Here is a 20,018-nt window from a genome sequence, read left to right as displayed (position 1 = left end):
AAATGTAAAAACAAACTTGCTTCTTAAAAATCATAATGGAAAAATTAAGATGTAAATTAACAGCTATTAACCATTTTGATAGTGATAAACTTCCAATACATGTTTAATCATAAAGTAGGAAATCTATAAAGTGTACAGGAGCTAAAACTGTGATACATCAGTTTCACCTTGCATTGGGCCATAGACAGGGTCCAACACAAGTGCCATAGAACAGATTTTTGTTCCTGCTACATGTTAACAGGAACATGACATGAGAGAGCATGTTTTTCAAACACTGGAACAAAGGAAGACGTTTGCATCAATCTCATCAGTTAACAGAATAGCTGGACAACAATTCCATCATCGTTACATTGCTTTTTGCAATGTTGATTTGAGGTTCTGCGGAATCTGTTAACACACACTTCTGGGTTCCCATCTCCAGCACTATGGAAGAGAGGGAACAGAGAGCAAGAGGAAACATGGAAGAAAGGAGAGTACTGAGTACACTGGAGAAAGGGGGGGGGAGTGGCCAGCAGATCACTTAGTAGGCAGGGCAGCATTTGGTATGCCACCACAGGTAGCTCCTGGCAGGATCTTTCCAGAATACTGGAGACTTGATGGTTATCCAAACATGCCAATTTCAATACCACTTTGGTTCTCTCTGTTAGATCAAATATTTTGTGAACATTTTAGATGAGCAAACTTTTTCCAAGTCAAAAAAATTGTAGACTTCACTTTCACCCCAAAATTATGACTTTTTAATAATGAAAGGATAAAAAAGAAAGAAAAGGAATCATCCTCAGTGAAGCATCATCTACATTTCAACAATATATTTTTTGTTTCTCCAGAATGGAAGGAGACAAGCCCAGAGTAATGACTGATGCACAGATTCAGTAGACAGCATCTCTTACACATGGGTGCCTTAGGGTCACAGGAGTCTTCATTTCCTCTACATACTATCTGTTCCATCATGACAATTAGTGTACCCCAGTATAGAGCTTGAAAATTACTGGTTTAGATGAATCTGAAGACAATACAGCAGTATACATTACTTCTTCAGCACAGAGAATTTGAGAACAGTACTAACTATAGCTAACCTATATTTTGCTTTCTAGGAAGCTTATAAAACCTTAGAAAGTGTGGCATGGTGTGTGTGTAATGCATCTCACTTTACACTTCAGTTCATACGCAAGCAAGACTAAAGGGGAAAGAGCAGGAACTGAAAGTACTACAGAAAGAAGAAGCTTTTTTGTTACAGTTTATTGTCTTGAAACATTAAAACTCTGTTCAAAGACCTCCAATCTGTGGCTATTGGGTAGACAGTCGGGTCTAATCTATTCATAAAACTTCAAATTCTCTCTCTAGAGCAGACTTGCAATAAGCTCACACAAGTTACTAGCCTGCAAGAAAAATTACTAACCTGATTATAGCCTGTTCTCTTATTATTCTGTTCTGTCTGAGTCAAAAGGAGTTCAAATCCAACCCACAGAACGTTGAGCTCTCAACAAGCCTTAGACACTTGGTCGTAATAGTGGCTGCACAGCACACTGCACTCTTTATAACTCCAAATTCCCACCATGTAATCATGATAAAGGACATTTATATACCACTTTTCAACAAAAAAAAGGTTGAAAAGGTAGTTTATACAGTTTGACTAATAAGGAATGAGAAGACTGTGAGCCCCTTTAGAGCAGGGAACTATCTACACACACACACACACACACACACACACACACACACTGCTGGAGGGTTGCTGTACCAAGTTGAAAAGAGACACTGCCTGCTTGCAAATTTAAGACAGAAGCTCAAGTCCAACACACAGATACTTCATGGGTTGTCAGCAACCCTCAGAAACTTGGCAACAGTGGATGCACATTTGGCCTCTTTATAACCCCAGACCCAAAACATCCCACCAAGTTATTTTCTGCACAGTAAAAAAAAAAATACTGAGTTGAGCATTTGAATCTATTAGTATCTTGGAGAAAAGCACCCACCATCATCCTAAACAGGACTTATTTTAGTGTCAGGAACCCTGTTCAGATGCTTATAAATATTTGGGGAGACCAGAGTTTGCTGGTACACATTGCAGGGGAAAGGAAGGAGCAACTTCAAAGCAGACTGGAACCTCTGCACCTTTCATAAGAGTTGGCGTACGCACACAACACTGGTAGAGGGCTGAGCTAGGATACCAAGAGTGCAATCCCAATCAGGAAGGAACTTCCTTTAAAGCAAGTGGAACTCACTTCTGAATATTCATGGCTAGGATTAGTGCTGCCAAATCTCTGTTCTCCCTCCCAGACATCACAAGTTCAGGAGTCACCTCTTTAAATCTCTTTGTAGTTGCAGAACTGAGCAGGTGAGGATCAATCATGACTGCAGAAGAAGCATAAAGAATCTCTTTGCTTTCAGAGCATGGGAGATCAGTTTTTATATATAGAAAAATGTTACACAAAAGGTGGATCGTATCCGACCCAATTGTTGGTGGATCATGAAACTGACAAGCTGATAGCTGACAAGGAAAATGCACTGAGCCCTATCGAAAGTAAAACAGCCACACATGTGCATTTACTTGTGAGTAGGCAAGTCTGCCTCAGCACTTATCATAAGCCAGGTGAAACGGAACACAATGCCACCAGCATGATCCTGATCTGATGAATATGGAGCTCAACAAATGCTCCAGAAGGCAGCCTCCCCACCATAGTAACAAGGATGAAAAGAAAAGCTTGAGCAACTGGTAAAGTGAAAGTTTCTTTTTTTTTTTCCCCCCCCTAAGTCCAATACAGCTAGATGGGTCCCAATTGAGTGGTACATTAAAAAGTGGATCCTGGTGCTAAAGACTTTGGAAATCACTGGATTAGGGCATTATGTTCCCATAGGTTGAGTTTGTGTAACTCAGTTGTAAGGATCAACCTTACAGTACCCAGTACATCTGCTCCAGCATCAGTTAAAATGCAAAACAGACAAACAGAAAGTTCTCTTTTTGTCTTTTTGTCCCAAAACGAGCATGGCAGCAAACAGTAATTTACTAGAAGGTTGTATTCAGAAGCAAGCAATACAATCATCATTAAGATACGAGTACTTTTTATGCAGACAATGAGTGCTAGTTGCTGAAGCCATAAGAACTACTGCAAGTACCAATGAACAGTAGTAAGGGCCATCTATACAGTAAGCACTAAGCACCAAAGCTTGGTTTATACTATAGATAGTTCAAAATCATGATACCTAAACCAAGCTTTGATGCTTAGTGCTAACTGTATAGTGTTTCTCAACTGTATAGTGTATAGCGTACAGTGTTTCTCAAACTGTGGGTCAGGACCCACTATGTGGGTTGCAAGCCAATTTCAGGTGGGTTTCCATTCATTGCAATATTTTATTTTTAATATATTAGACTTGACACTACCAAGGTATATGACTGCATTTGGGGAAATTGACACATCTGTACTTTTAACAGCTTGTACATTCTTCCTGCTTGATGACATCACTTCTGGTGGGTTCTGACAGATTTTTATTCTAAAAAGTGGATCCTGGTGTTAAAAGTTTGAGAACCACTGGTCTATACAATGAACAGTCTATCCAATGAATTGGTATTGGTACCATGAGTGCTAGGTATCAAAATAGTATGCACAATGAATGTGCATAAGTACAAAAGACCTTGTTTAAGTACAGAGATTTTGGACTCATAGTACAATGTGCACTATGTATTAAAGCCTGGATAAGGTACCAAGACTATGGACTATCTGACTGTACTTAAACCTTATGCAAATCATGGGGGAAGGCCTCTGAACTTCCAGAACCTGGACAACAAGATCTGACAAATCAAACCGTCAGCATCAAAACAAGGTCAAATATAAAGTAACAGGAATTACAACCAAAGCAGCTTGGGGGATTCAGCAGGATATATCAGCAGAAAGTATTACTCTTGCAACTCCTTGTGGGAACGGTTCTCACTGGTACCATCAAAAGAACTGGCCTTTTGTAAACCCAACTATTTCTGAGACATTGTCTATCCTGAATCCTTCAGGCCAAAGCATCTATGAACCACAGTCAAGACCAAAGGAACAACTGAGGCAGATGCAAACAGAAACTTGACATCAGAGCCTCAACCATGGAGGGTTAACAGCTACACTGAGGTAGAATTAGGAAGATGACAGTGCCTTGTAGCTTTTGAATTCCCATTCCCAGAGAGACACATGTATTTTTAATTAAGATGCACTTGTTTTTATGAAATTCAAAAAATGCAGACAAGTCAATTTTATGCGCCTCACCAAGGCGTAAAAGACGTAGAACATAGCCGTTGAGATATAAAAACTATTCTCAAACAAGCAAGAGAGATGAAAACCGAGGTGAAATATTTCTTGAAAGCTAGAACCAAGGAAAACGTTCCAAAACTCTATAGAAAATTCTCTATTGTGCTGCTGGTAACTCAGCAGTAAAAAAAAAATTAAGAAGAGCACCATGTCTTGGAGGCAGGCAGTAGCATAGGGTTTCCTGCTTGAAGGTGAAGAACGAAAAGTCTTCAGCACCAGAAGATTCCAAAACGCTGTTCAGCATAGGAACAGATCATGTGTGTGTACAACTTTAGATACCACAAAAAAAGAAATAGGAAGTATACACCTCCTTCCTGAACTCCTTTTTAATTTTATGAACTTGCTTTTCCAGAATAAAATCTGGATACCACAAAGAAGAAATAGGAAGAATTCCATATACATCTCCTTCCTGAACTCAATTTTATGAACTTATAGGATGCTTATCCAGAATAAAATTTGCCTAAAGCCAGAACACAAATACAACAACCAACTACAAAGAAACCCAGCAGTACCAAAACGATATCATCTAAAATAATCAAGTTAACTAACATCTAGCTGATTAGGTACCTTAGAGGAATGAGTATTTTATCACATACAAAATGGGATAAAAACAAAAGATATATAGCCCCTCCACTCAGTTAAACAATTATGGCTCTTTCAACACATGCCAAGGGATGACAGTCTGCATGCAAACTTACATCAGCTTCTTGTCAAACATTTGACCTCATCTGAGCACAGAGGCAAATGCTTGCCCCCCCCCGCACAGCCTGCCTTGTTTGACAAGCTTGTCAGATCAGTGATCTCACTGAAATTAGCTTTGTTTTGCTGTGTGTGCATGAATACGCACATATGTTTTGCCATTGGTTTATACTGCAAATATAACAACTTCTGCCCAGTTGGCCCAAGTACAACACTGTTTGAACTCTGCTATAAACCACATAGCATGGACCATGTCTGCCTGTATCTCTTCTAAACTGTGTGCCCAGAACTGGACACAATATTCCAGGTGGAGTCCGACTAAAGCATAATCAAATATCATGTAAGTGATACCCAACACAGACTAAAAACAGCTGTAGCGTTTGGTCTTATTTCTGATGTAATTATAGTATCTTTTTAATAGCAATTAAAGCAATTGCTAAAGTAACCTGTGGCTATGAATTATTTCTGAATAGTTCTTACTGTGTTACTGGAATAGTAGACCTTCTTCCACTTTAAGAAGATATATAAAATAGGAACTCATTTGGAACAAATGTTTTTATTACGAGTATAGGCACATCCCTGTATTCACAGGTATCTGTTCCATGGACCCCCCAGCAGATATGGAAAGATAAGGGGAGTCCCATCTCTGCTGCTCCCCCCCCTCCCATTAATGTGAAAAAGCTATGCAGTCAGACAGCCAGCAGCAGGGTGGGGGCTATCCAGTGTTCTGCATCGAGTGCCACATGTATGATTATATGCCTCTGGGGCATAAGTCATGGGTGTGTCCTCGGTGCAAGGAGCTCCAGGCTCTCAGGGAACGCGTCCGCTCCCTTGAAGCCTTGGTGGCCGACCTGGAGAAGCGCAGGCAGCCAGAGGAGGACCGTGGGGAGACTTCCGGGGACGATCAGGCTTCGTCCCAACCTCAGGCGTGCAGCTCCTCGGCTGCCCGGGTGGGAAGTCTCGGGACTGGAGGACGTCATTCTGGAGAGGAGGGAAACAATCCCCTAGGGGGGATCCCTTCTCCAGGGGATGGGCCCGTATCCGAGCGCACTCGGGATACTCCTCGGCGGGAGGGGGGTCGGGGGCTTCTTGTAGTGGGGGATTCGATTATTAGAAACATAGAGAGGGGGGTTTGCGACGGATGTGAGGATCGCATGGTGACTTGCCTGCCTGGTGCGAAGGTTGCGGACATCACTTCTCGTCTAGACAGGCTGGTAGACAGTGCTGGGGGAGAGGTAGCGGCTGTGGTGCATGTCGGCACCAACGACGTGGGCAAGTGTAGCTGGGAGGTCCTGGAGGCCAAATTTAGGCTTTTAGGCAGGAAGCTGAAAGCCAGGACCTCAAAGGTAGCGTTCTCTGAAGTGCTACCTGTTCCACACGCAGGGCCAGCTAGGCAGGCGGAGATCAGGGGTCTCAATGCGTGGATGAGACGGTGGTGTAGGGAGGAGGGGTTTAGATTCGTTAGGCACTGGGGAACGTTTTGGGACAAGCGGGGCCTGTACAAGAGGGACGGGCTCCATTTGAACCAGAATGGAACCAGACTGCTGGCGCATAACATTAAAAAGGTGGCAGAGCAGCTTTTAAACTGATCCCTGGGGGAAGGCCGACAGGAGCCGAGGGGCATCCGGTTCGGGACTCCTCATCCCTATGGGATGAGGATGGGGAGGTTAGAGAACAACAAGACAAAGGCAGGGTAGGAGAAGAAATTGGGAAAGGTAGGGAGATGGGATGTGATAGACGGTTTGGCACAATGAGAGGATGCGGGGACAAAGGAGCGAATAAGCAGCCCATCCTGGGGCATTCCGTGTATAAATGCTTTTATGCGAATGCACGAAGTCTACGAGCAAAGGTGGGAGAACTGGAATGTCTGGTGACAAGGGAAAATATTGACATAGTGGGCATAACGGAAACCTGGTGGAATGCGGAGAATCAGTGGGATACCGCAATCCCGGGCTATAAACTCTACAGGAGGGACAGGCAGGGGCGTGTTGGAGGTGGGGTGGCCCTTTATGTTAAGGAAGGGATAGAATCCAGCAAAGTAGAGATTGAAGGTGGGTCCGACTCCACCGTAGAATCTCTGTGGGTTAAATTACCAGGCTTGAGCAGCGATGTAATACTGGGGGTGTGCTATCGTCCTCCAGACCAGAAATCTGATGGGGACCTTGAAATGAGGAAACAGATCAGGGAGGTGACAAGGAAGGATAGGGTTGTAATCATGGGGGACTTCAATTATCCTCATATTGACTGGGTCAATTTGTGTTCTGGTCACGATAAGGAAACCGGATTTCTTGACGTGCTAAATGACTGTGGCTTAGATCAGCTAGTCACGGAGCCCACCAGAGGACAGGTGACTCTGGATTTAATTTTGTGCGGTACGCAGGACCTGGTTAGAGATGTAAACGTTACTGAGCCATTGGGGAACAGTGATCATGCTGCGATCCGTTTTGACGTGCACGTTGGGGGAAGAATACCAGGCAAATCTCTAACAAAAACCCTTGACTTCCGACGGGCGGACTTCCCTCAAATGAGGAGGCTGGTTAGAAGGAGGTTGAAAGGGAGGGTAAAAAGAGTCCAGTCTCTCCAGAGTGCATGGAGGCTGCTTAAAACAACAGTAATAGAGGCCCAGCAGAGGTGTATACCACAAAGAAAGAAGGGTTCCACTAAATCCAAGAGAGTGCCCGCATGGCTAACCAGCCAAGTTAGAGAGGCTGTGAAGGGCAAGGAAGCTTCCTTCCGTAAATGGAAGTCTTGCCCTAATGAAGAGAATAAAAAGGAACATAAACTGTGGCAAAAGAAATGTAAGAAGGTGATAGGGGAGGCCAAGCGAGACTATGAGGAACGCATGGCCAGCAACATTAAGGGGAATAATAAAAGCTTCTTCAAATATGTTAGAAGCAGGAAACCCGCCAGAGAAGCGGTTGGCCCTCTGGATGGTGAGGGAGGGAAAGGGGAGATAAAAGGAGACTTAGAGATGGCAGAGAAATTAAATGAGTTCTTTGCATCTGTCTTCACGGCAGAAGACCTCGGGCAGATACCGCTGCCCGAACGGCCCCTCCTGACCGAGGAGTTAAGTCAGATAGAGGTTAAAAGAGAAGATGTTTCAGACCTCATTGATAAATTAAAGATCAATAAGTCACCGGGCCCTGATGGCATACACCCAAGGGTTATTAAGGAATTGAAGAATGAAGTTGCAGATCTCTTGACTAAGGTATGCAACTTGTCCCTCAAAACGGCCACGGTACCAGAAGATTGGAGGATAGCAAATGTCACGCCTATTTTTAAAAAGGGAAAGAGGGGGGACCCGGGAAACTATAGGCCGGTCAGCCTAACATCTATACCGGGTAAGATGGTGGAATGCCTCATCAAAGATAGGATCTCAAAACACATAGACGAACAGGCCTTGCTGAGGGAGAGTCAGCATGGCGTCTGTAAGGGTAAGTCTTGCCTCACAAACCTTATAGAATTCTTTGAAAAGGTCAACAGGCATGTGGATGCGGGAGAACCCGTGGACATTATATATCTGGACTTTCAGAAGGCGTTTGACACGGTCCCTCACCAAAGGCTACTGAAAAAACTCCACAGTCAGGGAATTAGAGGACAGGTCCTCTCGTGGATTGAGAACTGGTTGGAGGCCAGGAAGCAGAGAGTGGGTGTCAATGGGCAATTTTCACAATGGAGAGAGGTGAAAAGCGGTGTGCCCCAAGGATCTGTCCTGGGACCGGTGCTTTTCAACCTCTTCATAAATGACCTGGAGACAGGGTTGAGCAGTGAAGTGGCTAAGTTTGCAGACGACACCAAACTTTTCCGAGTGGTAAAGACCAGAAGTGATTGTGAGCAGCTCCAGAAGGATCTCTCCAGACTGGCAGAATGGGCAGCAAAATGGCAGATGCGCTTCAATGTCAGTAAGTGTAAAGTCATGCACATTGGGGCAAAAAATCAAAACTTTAGATATAGGCTGATGGGTTCTGAGCTGTCTGTGACAGATCAGGAGAGAGATCTTGGGGTGGTGGTGGACAGGTCGATGAAAGTGTCGACCCAATGTGCGGCGGCAGTGAAGAAGGCCAATTCTATGCTTGGGATCATTAGGAAGGGTATTGAGAACAAAACGGCTAGTATTATAATGCCGTTGTACAAATCTATGGTAAGGCCACACCTGGAGTATTGTGTCCAGTTCTGGTCGCCGCATCTCAAAAAAGACATAGTGGAAATGGAAAAGGTGCAAAAGAGAGCGACTAAGATGATTACGGGGCTGGGGCACCTTCCTTATGAGGAAAGGCTACGGCGTTTGGGCCTCTTCAGCCTAGAGAAGAGACGCTTGAGGGGGGACATGATTGAGACATACAAAATTATGCAGGGGATGGACAGAGTGGATAGGGAGATGCTCTTTACACTCTCACATAATACCAGAACCAGGGGACATCCACTAAAATTGAGTGTTGGGCGGGTTAGGACAGACAAAAGAAAATATTTCTTTACTCAGCGCGTGGTCGGTCTGTGGAACTCCTTGCCACAGGATGTGGTGCTGGCGTCTAGCCTAGACGCCTTTAAAAGGGGATTGGACGAGTTTCTGGAGGAAAAATCCATTATGGGGTACAAGCCATGATGTGTATGCGCAACCTCCTGATTTTAGGAATGGGTTAAGTCAGAATGCCAGATGTAGGGGAGAGCACCAGGATGAGGTCTCTTGTTATCTGGTGTGCTCCCTGGGGCATTTGGTGGGCCGCTGTGAGATACAGGAAGCTGGACTAGATGGGCCTATGGCCTGATCCAGTGGGGCTGTTCTTATGTTCTTATGTTCTTATGATTTAAAGGTTTACTGGACTGAAAATACTGTTCCTCACAATACAGGAATATTGTTCCCGGAGCCTTATAGCAACCTGTATAAGGAAGAATGTGTGTAAGGAACAGTATTTTCAGTGAAAATATTGAAATAGCAGGTATCAGATTCACAGATAGTGGGTTCCGTTTGTATTTATATACTGCTTTTCAAGAGAAAGACCATTTTACACAATTGTTTCCCAATCTGAAGACTGCTGGATGTTAAAGACCTAGTGACTCGTTAACTCCTGAATTATGGATCATCCATGTGTTGTATCGACTGCCCTGCTTAGGGCATCTGCTGGGTGGTTATCCTTTCCCAGAGCTTTTCTCCGCAAGGAGTATTTGAACCTGTGACTTCCTAGATGCTGAAATTTTATAATGGTGCTGTCTCAACATAGCCACAATGTTAAGCTATCACACCCTTGTACTTACTATACAAATACTCTGAGGGCCCACTTGTTGCCCGAGTGTGAAGCTACTGTTGCAATTGTTGTGGCTGGGAATGATGGACAAAACTGGGTCCCTCTCAGAAGTTGCTTGTCCTAACCAATCCTCAGGAAAAGCAACAAAAGAACCAATTCAGAAGTGAGCATGCACAGGTCTTAAGATAGCCTGAGCCTGAGCACCCTACTCATAAACTGTAACAGGACAAATGATATCAACCTTGGATTGATATCCAAGCACCTTGGATGATATCATTTGTGCTGTCACAGTTTATGAGTTAAGTCCTCCATGAAGTTGGCCTTAGAGGCAGATAGGGATGAGGAATCATTCTGATACACAAATGTGCATTACCACATTTGGAGATAATAAGTCTCTAAGTCAGCCATTTTCAACCACTGTGCCGTGGCACATCGGTGCGCCACGAGTGTTCCACAGATGCCACAGGAATTTGTGAGAAGGTCATTTATTAGTAGGGCCAATGGGGATGTGAGCCCCCCACTGTTAGCATGGTGTGCCTTGGCAATTATCAAAAACCTGATGGTGTGTATTGACAATTTTAGCGCCTTGTCAGTGTGCCAAGAGATGAAAAAGGTTGAAAATCACTGCTCTAAGTGAAGTTTTGGTTCGCTTTTTAAAAGATGGACTAAGATGGTCTTTAGCACTCTTATGACACCTGTTAAGGTCAGATACTCTATGCTGTTAACTTTAGAGCATCACTTCTAAAGTGAAGAGTCACCCAAAGACATTTGCCCTTCAACATCTGGAAGAAAACAGCAAACCATACCTGACTCAGCCACCACAGGGTGCTGGTGGTGCTAAACATACCCTACTGATGATCTTGGGGATTAGTGGGAATGGGGGAAAAAAAATACAGAGTGGAACTCCTGCACAAATAAGGGCCTCATCACCAATGGATTGGGGAGTAGGTCTTGCTTGATTGTCAAATTTAATATTTCATATTTTGTTTGTGACAAAAAGGAGAGCAGTTTTTAATGAAACAGAGCAAATTCTTGAAGTAGACATTCCAATTGTGAACAAATGCTTTGTCTCCTGCTCTTCTGAGGGAGTCCACCAACTTGTCATCCCCCTGAGTCCCTGGATAAGGTTGCTTCCTTTTTATCCAGGGTAATAGCCAGACAGAACTCTGGCACTCTGGACAGTGTATGAGGAAAGGACTGATGTTTATGCTTGTGATGTTGTTGTATATTTGTGTCTTGTTTCGTTTCTTTCTCTGTATTTTATGCCAATAAAGGTCTTACTGAACTGAACTGGTCATCCCACGCTGTTGATGACAGTCAGGGCAATTTGGTGTTTAGTATTCCGGTTCATGTTGCACATGCCTATTTGTAGAGAACATATATATCGACATGCTAGCAGGATTACTATTGCAGTCACTGACATATCTCAACATCTGCTGTACTTGATAGGCCAGATGCACTAATGCTCAGCAACAATTATGTACAAGTGATATAATAGTTTGTATAAAAGAAGGTAGGTAGACCAGTGAGACCCTTAGGCTTCGGATTGTTCCCCTCCCCCCAAAATGAAAGAGATACCAAAACATGCTAGGGTAAAAAAGTCATAGCTTGATATCAAAGCCCAGACCTTTTGTAAATGGAGTCACATAGCAGGACTTGGGTTACGCATCCAAGCACTGAAGCGCCTACTCAGGAGGCTTAGGCATCAACCATAACTTGATATCAAAGTTTTTAATTGTCCTTGAATAATTTACCAGCTACTAAAGCTTAAGTGCCTAAGTACTGATATGCCAATAGTGGAAGAGGTAGGCATGGAGACCAGAGGTCTGTACTGAAACTTGGAATGGGTTTAACATAAAGGGTAAATGGTGAAGAATTAGCTAGATATCAATATTTTACGCTGTCCATATTGAGGATACGCAATATAAAGGCAACTTCATGATACTGAGGCTGAAACTCCTCATGGAATCTGGAATTAGTGAGATTAAAACTGGTACCAAACTGATGAACTACCCATACCAAAGGAACTCAGAATGGGAGCTCAGTACTGAAGCTTAGGTTACTTTTAACATGAGATGCAGATGCTGATGTAATTGGGTAAGAGGCACTTTTTCAAGTGGGTGCTCCTTTTTTTAGCAGGGGGAGAGTAACTGGCCCACCTCACCCCAGCACTGTCTGTTCTAGTGGCTGACTGCTGGTATTCATTTGCATCTTTTTAGATTGTGAGCCCTTTTGGGACAGGGAGCCATTTAGTTATTTGATTTTTCTCTGTAAACCGCTTTGTGAACTTTTAGTTGGAAAGCGGTATATAAATACTGTTAATGTGTAAGTACTAAGGTTTTGAGCTACTCAGTTTCATTATCAACAAAGTTCAGTACAGCACTCATTGCTAGTTATTGCAGTTAAGACTGCCTCTGAAACAGGCACCCCAATGTGTGTGACTAAACAGAGACCAGGATGAATTGCCTTCACTCCACCCCCCCCAACTAAGTGAAAAAATAGGCGCTGCAACATGGTGACAGTGGTTTTGCTCTGTGCTATACAGTATATTTTCTCTCAAAACTGCTACAAAAAACCAGTTCATCTACATAAGGAGAAAATGTGCATGCTTGTCCCCAAAGAAAAGCAACTATTACTGCCATATTTCTCTATGAATGGGGACAATGCAATGGCTGAATGGAAACACCCAGACTGGAAAATGCATGGCCCACAAGTAAACCTGAGGTAGCATCGGTGTTCTAAGCTGCACATGCAGCTTCACAACAATCCATTAAGTTCTGCACTTAATTGTAATAGCCACTTGCTCATTTATTATCATATCTTGCATCCTCCAACTTAAATTCAGTACATAGTGTTTATATTCTGTTTTGCTGCCTACCACTTCCTGTCCACCCAAGCCAACAGGAGGCAGCAAGTCAAGCAGCAATTGGAGCAGGTTTGCTAAAGGATTCCAGCAGTACTTGCTGATCTGCTCAAAGAGTAGAGCCAGACCAGATGATGGAGTACAGCTCAGCTCAGCATCATCAACAACCAGAGTGACAAGAGACTGTCAGTTTGTGTAACAGAAAGAGTCACACACACATCATCTTCAGGTGCATTTACTAGGCAGTAAACCCACTGAACTCAGCAGGACTTGCTTCAGAGAATATATATATCTCCATGATACTGGATATATACTGCCTTAATTATATATATATATATATAATCAAGCATGTAACCACAACGTGACCCATTTTAAAAATACCTCTTCGGTTCATTCTTCATTCTTTTTTTAAAAAGAGTCAACATGGAAAATCTTAAATTCAACGTTTCAAACCTACAGTGTCCATTAAGAAATGACAGTATGCAAACCTCTGTGAACTTTAGTATAAGCCCACTGAAGTAGGTGAAACTTGAACAAACAGCCTGTTTACTATTTCACCCAAAAAGCAAAAACAAGGCACCTTTTTCCTTTTTTTTTTTTTTTTAAATAATTGCACTGTCACCCATCAACCCCTGACCCTTTCTTCTCAATTTTTCCCCAGCATCACCAAGTTTCCAGCTTTGGGGCATTAAACAAGCTGTTACTGCCTTCCAGTATAGTGTGAATATGATATTTGCTATATAAACGTAAACCAAGTGCAGCTTGGTCTTCCCATCTTTAAATTAATCCATAGCTTCCTGAATGAGAATACACCTTTCCATGGCTACTATTAGCACACATCCAACCATTACTCCAATATAGAACCACAGAGCAAATTCCATCTTGTGTTGAAGCTCATGCTGATGTGGAAGGAGCCATTCTGAATAACTGGGGGGGGGGGGAACCAAACATCTTTTGGCCCAATCCACCCCCCAACTGTGCCGGGCAGAGAGTGTGCTTCATCAGTACACACTGTTGCAAAAGCGCTGTAAAGCACTTGTTCCAGGTGCGCCAGTTAGAGAAGGTTTCCCACTGGCAGCCACAGGAATAGGCCCCTTACTCCAAGAACTTCAGCAGCCAGAATTCCCCTGCAGGGTGCAGTGTAGCCTGCGCCAGCACCGCTCCATCACTATGCAGGAATCTAGTTAGGATTGGGTTGTTTAGCAAATGGAGGGTATATCGCAGAAACAGTGTTTTCAATTGACAACTCCGACAAAGTCATGTCAACTTGGATATAAAAAGGACTACTGGCACCCTCCTTTTTCACTTCACAATATATGCGGAGTAGAAACCAAAAAGCGTTTCCTAGACAAGATCTCTATGGAAGCTTTCTCCAGTAAGGCTGATACCTCTTATAACAATTAGGGGTCCTCCCTCCATTTTTATCCTAAAACTGTTTTAGAGATTATTTCTGCTCTGGCAGAATCACATACAAAGAACAAGGAGTGATTTTGGTTTCCATGGCAGGAAGATGACTGTCATTTATTTTGGGTAAATGGAACCTCTTAGCTATGCATGTCTATAACACACTATGTGCTATCTTGCCTGCTTGATCAGCAGTGTACAATCGGGCAAATAAACTTGGCAGCCAGGATGTCTCATTTCTAGCTGCTAAAGTCACAGATGAAACACAAGGGACCCAATACCTCTTACTCAGAAAATTCTCCATTATCCAAGAGCTTCCTATAGGCTGGAGTGAACACAAAGCAGCTGCCCCTTGCTAGAAAGCAGTACAAGATTTTTAGTTTCCCTGAAAGTGTCATGAAGACCAGGCTACTGCAATCCAATATGGTCAGTTTATCTTAAGAACGGGATACTAGGACCTATAAGCCCAAAGACCATGTCATTCTAAACGCCTGCTTGCTGCTTAGCACGTTTGTCACTGAGACAGACTGGAGGAATGACCATGGGAATTCAAAAGGAATCCCTTGGCAGTAAGAAGTAAGTTTTAACTGTCATCATTGGTCTTAATTTTTTTTTTCTTGATGGCTGCCTATGCAGCACATAGCTGCCAAAGGCCCAAAGAACTATGTGGTTGGCTGCATTTCAGAAGCCTTTTGAAACAATTTGAGAACAAAGGAACCTGCAAGGTTTTGGGGACACTGCCAGGATAATAGCTTGAAGCACACAATGTAGAAAAGCCTTTCCTTAAGGTAATGGTTCTCAAATTCTCAAGGAGTTTGAGAACCAGTGTTTGTGGGGGAGGGGAGGGGGCAGCAATGAGATCACTACAATCGTGCTGCTGCCAGGAAGGAAAGATTTTTTTTTAACTTACCTGGGAATCACTACAGATCTCTGGAGCATCCAGAGAGCCTGCTAGCCCCTTTGCATCTCTCCCCATGCATCCAAAGTACTAAGTAAAAAAAAAAAAAACAGCAGCCCACCAAACACAACAAAAAAACCCACTTCCGGTTTCTGTCATGAACCCCTCTGCGGGGGGAGGGGGGGGACACCTGTGGGAAACTTGCAGTTTTTGTGTGTGTGCGCGCGCGCACGCACACTTTTTACAGTACTTAGAAGGTGCAGGGAGGGTTGCAGAGGGGGTTGCAGGTTTCCCAGACCCTCTGGAGAACCATAGCAACTACCCAAGTAAACTCTGATACAAATTCTAGGTAAATGAGCTTTTTATAAGATGATTTAAAGGCATTCACAATCTGAACAATGATATGATAGAGGGCTTACTAAATCTTTGTAGGTTTCTGCAACTGTACATTTTGAGAAGCAGACGTGGTGCTGGTGTCAGAACCCAGTGACATCCAGATGCCGAGGAGGTCTCTTCTAGGTTAGAGAAAAAATTGCCCCTGCAGGAGCCTCCGACATCAACAAGGATCCTGCAGTGATCACGGTGCTTAAGGGAGAGACAGAGGTTACTCCTGTACACATTTTTTCAAGCTCTCCAGGAGCTTGAAATCTTGAGTGATCTCACCATCCCAGATTTGGAACTCTGGCCCTGCTCCAGAACCTCCTTCATAGTCCCCAGAACCACAAGAGCAGTAACATGAGTAGATCAGAGCCAAGGCCCAGAAGTGGGTGCAGTGCCTGTTTGCCCAAAAACTCACTTCTCATGGGTCTATTCAAAAAGAGAGCAAAAGCAGAGGCAGAGGCCTTCAGTCAGAACCCAACTAAGCTCAGGAAAGGACAGGATTCCCATTACCCTCATAAGTTCTTCAGTTTCAGCTAGACACTTACTGCTGCCACAACTTTACACCAAGAGTCCCTCTGAAGCCAGTTCCTAGGTCTCTGCTCTAGCCTTCCCCTATTCTTCTCTCCCTTTGCTTCTTGCCATCAGTTCCAGTGCCCAGTTTCCACTTTTTGTTATAGTCTGCAGGGGTAGAATCCACTATTTGGGCTGACCCTTGAATCCTCAGTACACTCGACAGTGGTAGCACCCAATGTGCATCATGAGACCCAGTGTAGGACTTTGCCCCCAGCAACCCAACACCAGCACTGCCAGTCTGTCACTCTGTTCTATCACTCTTGCTTCTCACCACAGCTCCATAATATGACCTCAACCTCCAAACCAGAGCCACATCTTGAATTAATCACAACTTACTTCACTTACTTCACCTCAGGTACTAGTTAGGAAGAGCAGGACAGGAGGTTAGGAAAGGAGGGGGAACCCCTCTGCATTCCCTCCATAATGTGACATACCAAAATGTAGCTTCACTACGACATTTGGTGCCAACAGATTTAGAGTGTTCAGCAGCATCAAGGAACTGGTAACTCTTTTGGGCAACCTGAGGATGTTTCTAGTATTGTATCTTCCTGCATCTATAAATCAGAACAATGCTGACCCTGATCTGAACAGTTGCCATAGTTCTCAAAGGAACTAGATGCCCAAGAGCTAAAAGGTTATAGAAGCTGCCTTCCATCAACATTGCTAAGATCAAAAGATATTTCCTAGGCCATATATTCATCAGCAAGGAAGGGAAAAAATAAGGGATTTTTAAAAAATTTAATATTAAGTTAAATGATAATTTAAAAAATTAATCTTCATCTTGTAAATATCCAATTATGGCAAGCTTCATGTTTAAAAAACCAACAGTTCAATGATCATTGAATTTAAAACAAAAAATCTACAATAGTATCTTAAACCTGAATTGATTCATATAACCCAGAATCAAACATCGTGAGTGCAGGCCCAGGTTTCAGAAGATGCTGCCATATATTTCTCATCAGGATTAGTTCACTGAGCCCACCTTATACTCTTAAACTACTTGGTTCTGCTATGTGATTAACTTTCAAATAATGACTACGGTTACCAACCAACACTGTTCCATGAAATGGAAAGTCAAAGGTGCATTTGGTCTGACATTAAGCAGCTTTGCTCAGTATCTCTGCATGGGTTCAAACATGAGAGAGGCAGAAATCTGTTTTCTGAAATAAGAAAACCATTTGAGGGACCTGTTAACTCCTAACTGATTATCTTAAAACAACTTGATACAGTCATGAACAGAGGAATCAAGTATCATAAACTATTTTTTCTAGAACAGTAAAAAAAATGTTGAGTGCACCCTCCTGTGAAGTATCAACACATTTTAAGAATTATAACAGACTATAACTATGTACTTTTGCTTACCAAATACCTTAAGCACAGATTAGAGGCCTGATTAATCTACTTTCTAAAGCCCCAATGAACAAAATTGCATATTTACATATTAGTATACCTCTAAAGAATTCAAGGTTTCTTAAAAAGCAGTATTCTTTACAATAAAAATGAAGCAGTTAAGCAAGCAACATTTTCTTTATTCCTGATTAATGAGTTGCTACCACAGACCAGTCACAATTTCAAAAGAAACAAGTTTTCAGATCAGGATTTCAACTTTCTTCCTACCCATTTTGCACAAAATTACTGTCACAACACTAAGCATATCAACGCACACAATATATCTCAGTGAAAAATAAGTCAGCAAGGAATAGCAGAGGGTGTCTAAAACATCAAGAATACTGTTTTTTACTCAGCATTTCTCACCTTAAATCTCTTGTCTTGCAGAACTTTCTTAATGGCAACCAGCTCTCCTGAATCACAGAGTTTGGCTTGATACACAACACCAAAAGATCCATTTCCTATCACCTTAGTATCCGTGTAACTGACTTCTTGAGGTCTGTCTGGACCTTGTCCAGGAGTTGCTACCACTGTGGTCACTTTGCTGCCATCTTTGTCTCCTGGAATATCAAAAATGAAAGTGAGATAGTTAACATAGGTAAACCTACATTAGAACAAAACAATATACATGGTATAATAAACTGTTCACATAAAAAAGTATATTACAGGGAATGTATTCCTCTAGGGCAGTGGTTCTCACATATTTAGCAATGGGACCCATTTTTTAGAATGAGAATCTGTCAGAACCCACTGGAAGTGATATCATCAAGCAGGAAAATTTTTAAAAATCCTAGGCTGCAATCCTACCCACACTTATCGAGGAGTAAGTCCCATTTACTATCATTGTTAAAAGAATGTACAAAATAGCCTGTTAAAAGTACAGGTCTGTAACATTTTCTCTAAGGCAGTGTTTCTCAAACTGTTTCTCAAACTGTGGGTTGGGACCCACTAGGTGGGTCACGAGCTGATTTCAAGTGGGTCCCCACTCATTTCAATATTCTATTTTTAATATATTAGATTTCATTTTACCACGGTATGTGACTGCATTTGGGGAAATGTTACAGACCTGTACTTTTAACAGGCTACCATTTATATTCTTTTAATAATGACAGTAAATGGGACTTACTCCTGGGTAAGTGTGGGTAGGATTGCAGCCTAGGATTGTTAAAAAATATCCTGACTTGTACATATCATTGTTAATGTTGTTCATGTCAGTACTGCTCTGCTACCAAATATTTTACTAGAACCACTAAATCCTTACTGTTTGGCTACCCAATGGTGGATCTAGGGTTTAGATGAGCATCTTCCAAGATGTCATCCAAGGTATTCTTACCAGGGAACTTTTGGGTGGAGGCTGCTACTGTTGTCCAAAGATAAGAGAGCTGGATGCCTATTACATCCACTATAATAAAACCTGCCATCTTTACACAGATGAAAACACCTTCATATCTGGCTCCCCTTTTATCTTCTTCCCTCCTAAGATAGCAAAACTTTGAGGTCCCATGTACTGACAATAGTATAGAATAAAATCTTATGTGCAGAGTTGTTTGAAAATGGCGTTATTTTACTTCTAAGTTAGCACACTGGCTTCAGTAAGACTTGGACTATAAAGATATCTGACTCACCAGAAACAGACACCTCCACTTATATGTTTATATGTGGCTGAATAGCTACAGGTTTCAGACTTCCTCACTTATTGGTTTGGGAACTTATTGGTTTCCGAACCACTTTTGGAACCACTTCAGAACCTAACCTCACTTATTGGTTTCGGAACCCCTCGTGGATACCGGGAGATGGCTCCCACCCTTTGGAGGCTCTTCTGAGCCCCACAGAGGATGCACACATCCCCCCATAGACTCTGCAGGGCTCAGAATGACGATTAGGACAAAAAAAATCCCAGTTTTTCAGCAAAACCCGAAGTGACTTTTTCCTTTGCTCCTAATCATCATTATGAGCCCTGCAGAAGCCGTGGGCAAATGTGTGTGTCTTCTGCGGGGCTTAGAAGAGCCTCTGGAGGCAAGGGGAATGCACCTTCCCTCGCCTCTGGAAGGGGCGTGACCCCCCACAAATCCTAGAATAAGCGAAAATGTGGATATGGGATCCCCGTATTAGTTCCATGAGAATATGCTGGCTGACTAAAAAAAAATTGAAACTAACCTGATTACAGGTCTGACCTGTTTATTCAAGGATTCAAACCTGTGAATTTAACTGCCCACGGGTTCCAAACAGTGAATGGCCAGTCTTGAGCTCCCTAAACGTGATCAGAGATGTTCTCTGGTCAT

General features: G+C 42.8%; 1 protein-coding gene across 3 annotated transcripts in view; it reads right to left on the bottom strand.

Annotated features, from left to right (window-relative positions):
• Positions 1 to 20,018, bottom strand: part of GSK3B (glycogen synthase kinase 3 beta) — a 131,258-nt gene that overhangs the window by 79,781 nt on the left and 31,459 nt on the right. For all 3 annotated transcript variants that reach the window (XM_066614637.1, XM_066614638.1, XM_066614640.1), the window contains exon 2: positions 18,103 to 18,296. In XM_066614637.1, the coding sequence (XP_066470734.1) occupies positions 18,103 to 18,296 (194 nt within the window). The remainder of the gene's footprint in view (positions 1 to 18,102; positions 18,297 to 20,018) is intronic.

The sequence above is a fragment of the Tiliqua scincoides genome, chromosome 2, assembly GCF_035046505.1.
Source record: "Tiliqua scincoides isolate rTilSci1 chromosome 2, rTilSci1.hap2, whole genome shotgun sequence".
NCBI lineage: Eukaryota > Metazoa > Chordata > Lepidosauria > Squamata > Scincidae > Tiliqua > Tiliqua scincoides.
Note: the sequence above shows the minus strand (reverse complement) of the source record. Positions and strands in the feature narration are given on the sequence as shown.